The sequence below is a fragment of the Echiichthys vipera genome (assembly GCF_963691815.1).
Source record: "Echiichthys vipera genome assembly, chromosome: 11".
Lineage (NCBI taxonomy): Eukaryota > Metazoa > Chordata > Actinopteri > Perciformes > Trachinidae > Echiichthys > Echiichthys vipera.
Window position 1 is genome coordinate 162,501 of NC_139836.1, and position 11,078 is coordinate 173,578.

The window sequence follows — 11,078 nt, forward strand, 5'->3', positions numbered from 1 at the left end:
GTGTTCACAGTTTAACGCTGAACGACGAGCCGTGACCACGTGACTTCCTGTGTGTGTGAGGAGCGACAGAAGGACGGGAGCAGACTCTGCTTCACTCGTTCACTGGTTAAAGTGTCTGTTGTGCGTGCGTGCGTGCGTGCGTGCGTGCGTGCGTGCGTGCGTGCGTGCGTGCGTGCGTGCGTGCGTGCGTGCGTCACCTGTCTGGGGCTCCACAGAGAAGTAGGGCTGTCCCTGCAGGATGCTGTACACCAGCCGGGCGCTGTTCCCGTAGGTGGGGTCGTCTGCGTCCGTGGCCGTCACCTGCATCACTGACGTACCTGCAGGACGGACAGACGGGTCAGGACATGGTCAGGACAGATGGGTCAGGACAGACAGACGGGTCAGGACAGACAGACGGGTCAGGACATGGTCAGGACAGATGGGTCAGGACAGACAGACGGGTCAGGACACACGGTCAGCAGCTGAGCCTCAGAGTTCAGCCGCCCGTCGAGGACTCGAACCCTTTGAAAGCCGTCAGGTCTTGAACGTGTTTTAGTTTCAGCAGCGACGCACGTTCACCTGTGCTCACTGACGCTCTCACACTTACACTGAACGCCACATACACGAGGTCCAAACGCTCTGAGGACTCACCCACGTTGGACATCTCCGGCACCCTGGCGTAGTACGGCCCGTGCAGGAACTCCGGAGGGTTGTCGTTGATGTCCTGGACTTTGACGATGAACTCTGACGGCGGCTCCAGAGGCTTGTTGGTGTCCCTGTCCACGGCCTGGGCCGTTAGCGTGTACTGCGCCTGCTCCTCGCGGTCCAGCGTCTTCGTGGCGTGGATGTTTCCCGTCTTGTCGTCGATAACAAAGATGGTTCCAGCACCTTCTCCAGACAGGATGTACTTGATGTTGCCCACGCCCGAGTCCACGTCTGAGTGGAGCTGAAGGGAGGAGACACGAGGAGAGAGTGAGACGGACGACAACGACAGACGAGGGCAACATCAGGACGACCTCTGGAGACGGTCGGTTACAGAGTGAGACGGACGGACGACAACGACAGACGAGGGCAACATCAGGACGACCTCTGGAGACGGTCGGTTACAGAGTGAGACGGACGGAAGACAACTACAGACGAGTGCAACATCAGGACGACCTATGCAGATGGACGGTTACAGAGTGAGACATGAGGAGGACGGAGGCGTTCTCTCAGGTCTGCATGTGCGTGAAGAGGAGGAGCGGCTCGTGGACGTGTGTGTGAGCGACGGACGAACACTAATAAGTGAGAGATTTAAAGCGCTGTCCCCCGGAGACGACCCCCTTAACGCCGTGTTCTGGGTTCCCGACCCCGGACCATGATGAATTATGATGCGTTGTAAACATCGTTTGTTGTTTGCTGTGACGCCGCGGCTGCGTTTGACTGATGGTCCTGTTTGTGGGCGAGTGCCGTCAATCACCGTCCGCTCCACGTGAACACGACCTGCTGTGTTTCTCCTCTGTGACGGACGGAGGGAGGACGTCTGAGTCCCGGCTGTGATGAGTCACTCATCATGAACAAAGGCCACTGTGGGGATTAGATCAGCATTAATCCTTCTTTACGTTTGATGCTGTTTGACTTCAGGAGAGAAGTTTAAAAAAGCGTTACAGAAGCTCCGGACGCCATTTCCCCGTCCGTGTGTTTCACTGATGCTTCAGGAAATCCTCATTTACAGAGTTTTAAACACAAACGCTGTAAAACTTTAGATTCAACCACGAGAAGAACCGTAAATATCTGAACACGTGAATAATCGTAGCGTTCGATGGGAACAGCTCGGTAACGTTTGTTGTTTATGGTCAACACCGTGACGTCGCTGTGACGCTAAGGATTGTGGGTAGTGTGGATGTTTCTTCTTCTGCAGAGGCGTAAAGCGTCGCCTCACAGCTCGTGGTCGGTCCACCTGTGATGGTCGACGCGTTATTCTGGCTGATAATTAAGATCCTGATGCAGACTTCCTGATACTCACCCTGCCCACCAGGACCGGGTCGGGCCCGGTGTACTCCTCAATGACGAAGAACTGGTTCCAGACCCAGCCCCGTTTGGACCTGTGGAGCACCTGACCCTCCTTCCCCGACCTCTGTCCGTGTCTGTGCAGCGACAAGTGACCTGCAACACACAACAGCGTTCATGGAGCGGACACGGATCAGCGGACGTCTGCCTCAGCGGGCAAACATTTCACTAAAGCAGTTAAACGTTTGTAAAGATGTTTAATAAAGTTATTTATCATAATTCACAGATACGTTTGTGTTTTAAGTGTTTTAAGTGTTTAAAGTGGATCTGAGGTGTCGTTCAGATCATCTGAGGGACGAACGAGTCTGAAACCACAGGTGTGTGAACAGAGACCCACCTTTGAGTCATGGGTCATGAGTTCAAGTCCCGTCTGAGGCACAGTGGGTGTGTTGTGTGGTTCGTCCGGTGTGTTAGTCGTACCTGGATGTCTGTTTCTGTGGCTCCTGTGGTCCAAAGAAGCGCTTCCTCTCCGGGTCCCTAACGCCACGCTGCAGAGCGCTGAGACTCCCACCAGCACCAGGAGGGCCCTGAGCGGCCCCAGGCCCCGCTGCTTCAGCGCCGCCGTCGCCATCGCTCCCGACCCGTGCAACCGCTTCACTTCGCTGCGCCCCGACTTCCTGCTTCCTCTCAGTGGAGCGCCGCTCCCACTGAGGTCAGATCAGGGTTTTCTAAGGAAAGGTTGTTGATGAAGGTCCTGGGAAACTCATCCCCGGGTTCTTCTCTCCTCGGACCAGAGCCTGAAAGAGAGCAGGGAGGAGACAGGGTTAGGAACCATGAGCACGGAGACGTGAGCACGGAGACGTGAGACACGAGCACGGAGACGTGAGCACGGAGACGTGAGGACGGAGACAGGGTTAGGAACCATGAGCACGGAGACGTGAGCACGGAGACAGGGTTAGGAACCATGAGCACGGAGACAGGGTTAGGAACCATGAGCACGGAGACAGGGTTAGGAACCATGAGCACGGGGACGTGAGCACAGAGACGTGAGACACGAGCACGGAGACAGGGTTAAGAACCACGAGCAGGGGGACGTGAGCACGGAGACGTGAGGACGGAGACAGGGTTAGGAACCATGAGCACGGGGACAGGGTTAAGAACCATGAGCACGGGGACGTGAGACACGAGCGCGGAGACGTGAGACACGAGCGCGGAGACGTGAGACACGAGCACGGAGACGTGAGACAGGAGCACGGAGAGGTTCAGCGTGCAGATGAAGGTTCCCGTCAGTGACTGAACACTGACAGGAACACCATCGCTCGCTCCCGTCTGTCAGATTGATGGCGTGCAGTTGGAGCGCTGACTCCTTAAACGCTCGTCTTGTGTTGATGAGGACGTCGTGTTAATTACAAAGACAACGCTCTCTGTAAACTCATTAGCTTCCATTCAATTAGTGTGTGTGTGTGTGCGTGTGTGCGTGTGTGCGTGTGTGCGTGTGTGTGTGTGTGTGTGTGTGTCTGTCTGTCTGTCTGTCTGTCTGTCTGTCTGTCTGTCTGTCTGTCTGTCTGTCTGTCTGTCTGTCTGTCTGTCTGTCTGTCTGTCTGTCTGTCTGTCTGTCTGTCTGTCTGTCTGTCTGTCTGTCTGTCTGTCTGTCTGTCTGTCTGTCTGTCTGTCTGTCTGTCTGTCTGTCTGTCTGTCTGTCTGTCTGTCTGTCTGTCTGTCTGTCTGTCTGTCTGTCTGTCTGTCTGTCTGTCTGTGTGTGTGTGTGTGTGTGTGGCAAAGGCAGAAGGAAGTGAAAGCAGACACAGGAGTGTGAAGAGTGTGCGTGTGTGTGTGATACTGGATCAGACTCGTCCCCGTTACATAAAGCGTGATGTGTCCGACAGCATCCGTGTGTGCGACCGCAGATGAAGGTCACTGGAGAAGCAGGTCCAGTGTATCAGTCGTGTTTTTACAGATGCTTCAGTTTGGAACCAAAGGTCCATTCCCACCCTACGGTGAATACGGATACGGACCCTTGTGTCTGGTCCTGGAGGTCGTCTCGTCTGTCAGTGGGTCATCGCCTCTGAGCTGATGAGTGAGGGCGCCGGACGCAACAGAGCAACAGCGCCAAAGTCGAGGCGTCAGAACCGAGTCCGTCCAGAGTCCGTCCAGAGTCCGTCTGTCCGTCACCAGAGCAGTAATTAAAACGATGTCACACGAGTCGGCTGAGTGTTTCTGGCTTCGTGGTCGACGGTGACGGCACAGAGGGGACATTAACGCTGATGTTTGTTGTGCTAGTGTGTCAGAGTCTTTGGGGTGCGTTCAATGACCACAGTCGACCTTCATCAGCACCAGGTCGGCGTGACCCTTCACACTGACGCAGGTGTACAGTGGGCGGAGTCACTGGAGCCACTGAACGGAGCCACAGCCTCACGTCATGTCCTCGCCCGCTGGTTCAAGAGTATTTAGAGTTGATCGATGCATCGTCTGCACTCAGCTGCAGCTCTCATGGACCTGCGTCCTGACCCCGGAGGAGAATCAGGACGCGTCTGCGTGTAACGTAGACCTGCACCGCCTCACTGAAGGGTCGTCACCTGACACCAGGACGCTCCGTAAAGTCTGAGTCCAGGTTTCCTTCACATCAGATCACAAAACACCCTTTCCCTCCCACTGTCACTGAAGTGTCCGAGGGTTTCTCCTTAACTCGGCCACAGACTCATCCCTTAAAGTTCTGTTGCACAAAAAAACTTTAGCATCTAAAACAAGAGACCGGTTCGATCTCTGCGGCGACATCGACGCTGATGATGTGAAAACAGTGAACAGCTGATCGAACACGATGGATTCTCCATGAGTCCTCTGCATAAACGCTGAACCCTCAGGTTTCAGGTGACGGGGTCTTTGTGGTCAGTGATCGGCCACATGTGTCACATCCACATGTGTCACGCCCGCATGTGTCACGCCCGCATGTGTCACGCCCGCAGGTTTCACGCCCTTAGATCATTTGGCGAGTTCAAAGCGCCCTCACCCGTCTGTTGAACACGAGACTTCACCGTAACTGTTGTAAAACACACGCAGGAAGCTCTCTCCTCTCTGCAGCCGTCTGAGCCTCACGCGCTCTCTGTCGATGACGTCTGTGGACGTAAACGTGGTTGATCTTCAGCTGATGACACAACGTCCTCAGGGCTCATTGGCTCCTGTCCACCACATGACCGGCCAACCAGGAAGTGATGTTAGTCCCGTACGGGCTCATTGTGTTCGTCCTGTGTGATCGGTTTGAGCATCAGCGGCTCGTCCATCATCCGTCTGTTGAAGCTGCTGCTCGACTCGACGTGTGCGACAAACGGAAACCACTTTAAAGAATCTAAAGATGCTGATGTCATCATATCATCATATTATCAGATTATCAGATTTCTCCCCCTAAACCAAATCCACGTGTGACGAGCGTCTGTTCTCTGAAGTTTTGTCTCACAGTGAAATAATCCTCTTAAACACAATCACGACCCCGTGTGTCGTTGTCGTTGTTGTCGTCGTCGTCGTCGTTGTCGTGCCGACACCTGCTCCGCTCCATCAACACGCTCTCAAACTGTCACTTAAGCGTCAAACTAAGTGTCACATTTCTTTAACGAGTGAATATAAATAAACTGCTTTCAGCGACACGCTGAGACGCTGCTGCAGCTTCTGTTCTCCTGTCAGACTCAGACGGACGAGGATCATCAGAGACGGACGCTCAGCAACACTCTGACCACGACCACGTCACTGCAACGACCCGCTGTCCCACCAGAACCCAGGGTTTCCTCTCAGACGGGAGGGAAACATTAGAACATGCAGGGTCCTGATTAGACTTTAGGCTTTAAACTACTTCATCTAAAAACAACCTCGTTAAGAAGTCTTAAAAACCCACGTTCTGTGTTCAGACTCAGGTTTAAACAGGACCTTCTGATTTCTGATTTGACTTTATTAAAGATAATGTTTGCTTGTTTCAGTTGTTTCAGTCAAACACTCGTGTCCTGGGGTGTGTGTTAGTCTCATTAAGGTGGAGATCCTCCTCGTGCCTCATACGCTTTTATTCTTTCATTCTTTTATTCTTTCATTCTTTCCTTTTGTGTCGTCTCTCACGGCTCAGAGCTGCAGAGAGGCGACCCAGAAACACACCGTGATAATGACGCCGCAGGGACGGTGATGGCCGGTGTGTGTGTGTGTGTGAGAATCCATGAGTCAAGAAGTCAGTTTGAGTTCTGTGATCATCGGCTAACATTAGCCTGTGTGTGTGTGTGTGTGTTAGCATTAGCTGCTAACTAAAGAATCACAGAAACAGCTTCCTGCTCGCTGCAGTCTTAGCGTTTAGCTTAGCACAGCAGTGTTTTTGCACTCAGCCCCGCCTTCTTTTCCAAATATGGTCCCGTGCAGTTTCAGAAAAGGCCTTTAATGCTTCGATAAATATATTAATGCACCTGTTTATGTGTGTGCTGTGAGGAGCTGATCCTCCGTCAGTCCGGCCTGTTTACTGTCTCTGTGGGAGTAAAGGACCTGAATCCACTGAGACTGAGACTGGAGCCTGAACATCATGTCCCAGTTTCAGGACTCGTGTCTCCACAGCAGCTCATCACAGCTCAGGTGCTTCAGAGAGGAAACCTTTGCTATAGCTCAGCTCTGTACTGAGACCTGTTCTCACACAGACACGCACGAGTGAGCACGCTCCCACCTGTGTGCGTCAGAAAGAGACAAAGGCATCTGTGGAGCAGTGGACGAGTCGCTCAGGTGTTTCTGAGCTGCAGACCTCTGACTCTGTCTCTGACTCTCTCTTTAAAAAGGGACCAGAGTGACTCTTTAGAGCTGAATCAGTCACATTCAGACTCTGAACCCTTCAACAACACGACGCCGGGCGCCTCTTCTCTCTCCGCATCACTTCCTGTCTCTGTCCTTCTCTGGGCATTGTGTGTTGGAGTTTGTTAGTTTGACCCTCAGTGTGACGTGACTGTGACCTCATCGTGTCTCATCGTGTCTCAGCGTGTCTCAGCTCGTCTCAGCGTGTCTCAGCGTGTCTCAGCTCGTCTCAGAGTGTCTCAGCGTGTCTCAGCTCGTCTCAGCGTGTCTCAGAGTGTCTCAGCGTGTCTCAGCGTGTCTCAGCGTGTCTCAGCTCGTCTCAGCGTGTCTCAGAGTGTCTCAGCGTGTCTCATCGTGTCTCATCGTGTCTCATCGTGTCTCAGCGTGTCTCATCGTGGTTTGAATCAAACGTTTCACAGACTCTTGTGTGTCAGAGCCACGGAGGCTTTAACACACGTGTGAACTGTGATGGACTCGAGCAGAAGCGTGTGTTTGACGTCAGACGTCATGGAAACAAACGTTTGTCCTTTAGAAGAAGCTGAGGAACCAATCCGCTCTTTGTCTCTCGTCCCGCACAGAGGAGAGGCGGCGTGCGCCCTGATGAGACGCTGATGAGACGCTGATGAGACGCCGTTAAGCTCCAGGCCAAACAATGGAGCTGCAATGAGCTGCTGAGCGCCGTTTATCGTCCGTAAGCTGCAGAACCGACTCGTCCTCCGCTGCGACCATCGGCCCGCTCACTGCAGATGACCGGGCAGAGACAGAGTTCACTTCTGCATTTGGTCCTGATGAACTCTCAAAGACGGGAGGGCGAGTGACGGCCTCGAGCTCACGACGGCCTCGAGCTCACGACGGCCTCGAGCTCACGACGGCCTCGAGCTCACGACGGCCTCGAGCTCACGACGGCGTCCGTCACTCAGCAGCGCTTTACATCTCCCTCCGTCCTCCTCTCTGTCTATCTCTCTCTCTCTCTCTCTCTCTCTCTCTCTCTCTCTCTCTCTCTCTTTCCTCTCTCTCTCTCTCTCTCTCTCTCTCTCTCTCTCTCTCTCTCTCTCTCTCTCTCTCCTCTCTCTCTCTCTCTCTCTCTCTCTCTCTCTCTCTCTCTCCTCTCTGTCGTCCTTCTCGCAGACGCCAAACAGCGGTCAGCAGCTCATTGCAGCTCCATTGTTGGCCTGGAGCTTAACGGCGTCTCATCAGCGTTCACGCCATCTCTCCTCTGTTCGGGCCAAGAGACAGAGACGTGTCTTCTGTGCGATGACAGTGTAGCATCTCAGCGCTGGAGTGACGCTGTAATGAGGGCGTTTAATATCCCCGGGGATGGAAGCTGCATGTGGACGATCGCACGCCGCTGCAGAACATCACGGCCTCATCGTCTCACTGCGAGGAAACGCTCAGAAGCTTCCAGACTCTTTGTGTCCAGGATAAACGACGCTGTCGTCGTTTCCTTCAGGTGTGCGGGTGCACCCCCGACCCTCCTCCCTACGGGTAAACGCGCTCTGGTGCCACGTCACCTGATCCCCGTCTTTCCCCTGGACCCTGTTCCCACGGTGGTGGACACGTGGCGTCCAGATGAAGCACGTGGCGTCCAGATGAAGCACGGCGCTGAAAGCGTTCCAGAGGTTCTGATTTATGAAACACATGAAGGATGAATCATGGAGTCGTGGACGGTTATGAACTGCAGATGATCATAGTTTCATATTTACAGACAGAGACTTCAAACATCTGCTGAGGTCAGCATCGCTTCTCACCATCGCTCACGACGCCTCACGACGCTCACCGAACGCACCTCACACCACCTCACCACGCTCACCACGCTCACGACGCTCACCGCACGCTTTTTAACGTTTTAAAGAGCGAAACAGAGGGATGAGACGGAGGAGAGAAGTTTGAGTTTTCCTCTGGAAAAGAAAAAGGAAACCTGTGTGTGTGTGTGTGTGTGTGTGTGTGTGTGTGTGTGTGTGTGTGTGTGTGTGTGTGTGTGTGTGTGTGTGTGTGTGTGTGTGTGTGTGTGTGTGTGTGTGTGTGTGTGTGTGTGTGTGTGTGTGTGTGTGTGTGTGTGTGTGTGTGTGTGTGTGTGTGTGTGTGTGGAACAGGAAATGCCGGCGTCTGGAAACAATTTGAGGTGAAAGGAAAAATAAAATAGTTGAGATTCTTAAAGTGTCGAAGATCAGCAGAGGACAGAGGGACAGAAGAAGAAGAAGAGTTTAGAGTCTGAAGCAGCTGCAGATTCACTTTAATCCTGTTTCACACTAAAACTGTAAAAGAGTCAATAAATCCATAAATGCTTTACATTTATTTCTGTGTCCGTGTGTTGATGACGTAGGAGCTCCATTTACTCAGGCTTCATTTATTTATTTATACTTTTATTGATGTATTTATTTAGTTCTGTGTTCCTTCCTGCATGTGTTTGTTCCTGTGTGTGTTTGTTCCTGTATGTGTTTGTTGCTGTATGTGTTTGTTCCTGTATGTGTTTGTTCCTGTATGTGTTTGTTCCTGTATGTGTTTGTTCCTGTGTGTGTTTGTTCCTGTATGTGTTTGTTCCTGTATGTGTTTGTTCCTGTATGTGTTTGTTCCTGTATGTGTTTGTTCCTGTGTGTGTTTGTTCCTGTATGTGTTTGTTCCTGTATGTGTTTGTTCCTGTATGTGTTTGTTCCTGTATGTGTTTGTTCCTGTATGTGTTTGTTCCTGTATGTGTTTGTTCCTGTATGTGTTTGTTGCTGTATGTGTTTGTTGCTGTATGTGTTTGTTCCTGTATGTGTTTGTTCCTGTATGTGTTTGTTCCTGTATGTGTTTGTTCCTGTGTGTGTTTGTTCCTGTATGTGTTTGTTCCTGTATGTGTTTGTTCCTGTATGTGTTCCTTCCTGTATGTGTTTGTTCCTGTATGTGTTTGTTCCTGTATGTGTTTGTTCCTGTATGTGTTTGTTGCTGTATGTGTTTGTTCCTGTATGTGTTTGTTCCTGTATGTGTTTGTTCCTGTATGTGTTTGTTCCTGTATGTGTTTGTTCCTGTATGTGTTTGTTCCTGTATGTGTTTGTTGCTGTATGTGTTTGTTCCTGTATGTGTTTGTTCCTGTATGTGTTTGTTCCTGTATGTGTTTGTTCCTGTATGTGTTTGTTCCTGTATGTGTTTGTTCCTGTGTGTGTTTATTCCTGTATGTGTTTGTTGCTGTATGTGTTTGTTCCTGTATGTGTTTGTTCCTGTATGTGTTTGTTCCTGTATGTGTTTGTTCCTGTATGTGTTTGTTCCTGTATGTGTTTGTTCCTGTATGTGTTTGTTCCTGTATGTGTTTGTTCCTGTATGTGTTTGTTCCTGTATGTGTTTGTTCCTGTATGTGTTTGTTCCTGTATGTGTTTGTTCCTGTATGTGTTTGTTCCTGTATGTGTTTGTTCCTGTATGTGTTTGTTCCTGTATGTGTTTGTTCCTGTATGTGTTTGTTCCTGTATGTGTTCCTTCCTGTATGTGTTTGTTCCTGTATGTGTTTGTTCCTGTATGTGTTTGTTCCTGTATGTGTTTGTTCCTGTATGTGTTTGTTCCTGTATGTGTTTGTTCCTGTATGTGTTTGTTCCTGTATGTGTTTGTTGCTGCATTGCTGGAATGACTGACGGAGGCCTGAGTCGTGTTCAGAGTTCAATCTTTGTACAAAAGTCAAACGTTACGAAGAACGAGCTCCTGGAAACGGTCCAATCAGGAGAACATGGAGATTTAATCGCCATGACGACGATCACGCTCGTCCAACCGTCCATGACAGCGTTTAAAGCGACACACACAGTGATGACAGCAGCGCCTCCAGTCCAGCGTTTACATGAGGAAACTGTGAATCACGACGCAGCTGAGGGCAGTGAACGCATCATTAAGCATCAGCAGGACGCCGCTCGTCTGATTAGAGCTCGTTAACGCCACCGCAACCACGGCGAGCGCCACAGGAACAGGAACAGCAACAGGAACAGGTGTGCTGCTGCTGCAGGAGAAGAAGAAGAAGAGGAGGAGGACTCACGCTGCGTTCAAGGCCCCAACAAACAGGAGGAAAAACCAGCGCCGCTGACAGAGGAGGGTTAGAGTCCAACATGAAGAACAAGGATGAGAGAACATGTCTCCTCTCCTCTTCATCCCTTCTTCCTCTCCTCTCCTCTCCTCTTCATCCCTTCTTCCTCTCCTCTCCTCTTCATCACTTCTTCCTCTCCTCTTCATCCCTTCTTCCTCTCCTCTCCTCTTCATCCCTTCTTCCTCTCCTCTCCTCTTCATCCCTTCTTCCTCTCCTCTTCATCACTTCTTCCTCTCCTCTTCATCCCTTCTTCCTCTCCTCT

General features: G+C 51.4%; 1 protein-coding gene across 1 annotated transcript in view; it reads right to left on the minus strand.

Moving 5' to 3' along the window:
* cdh11 (cadherin 11, type 2, OB-cadherin (osteoblast)) overlaps window positions 1-11,078 on the minus strand; it is a 45,178-nt gene that overhangs the window by 18,816 nt on the left and 15,284 nt on the right. The window contains exons 2-5 of the mRNA XM_083922961.1: window positions 2,449-2,765; window positions 1,985-2,124; window positions 631-925; window positions 198-317 (exon numbers count right to left, since the gene is read on the minus strand). Of these exons, the coding sequence (XP_083779087.1) occupies window positions 198-317; window positions 631-925; window positions 1,985-2,124; window positions 2,449-2,599 (706 nt within the window). The 5' untranslated portion in view covers window positions 2,600-2,765. The remainder of the gene's footprint in view (window positions 1-197; window positions 318-630; window positions 926-1,984; window positions 2,125-2,448; window positions 2,766-11,078) is intronic.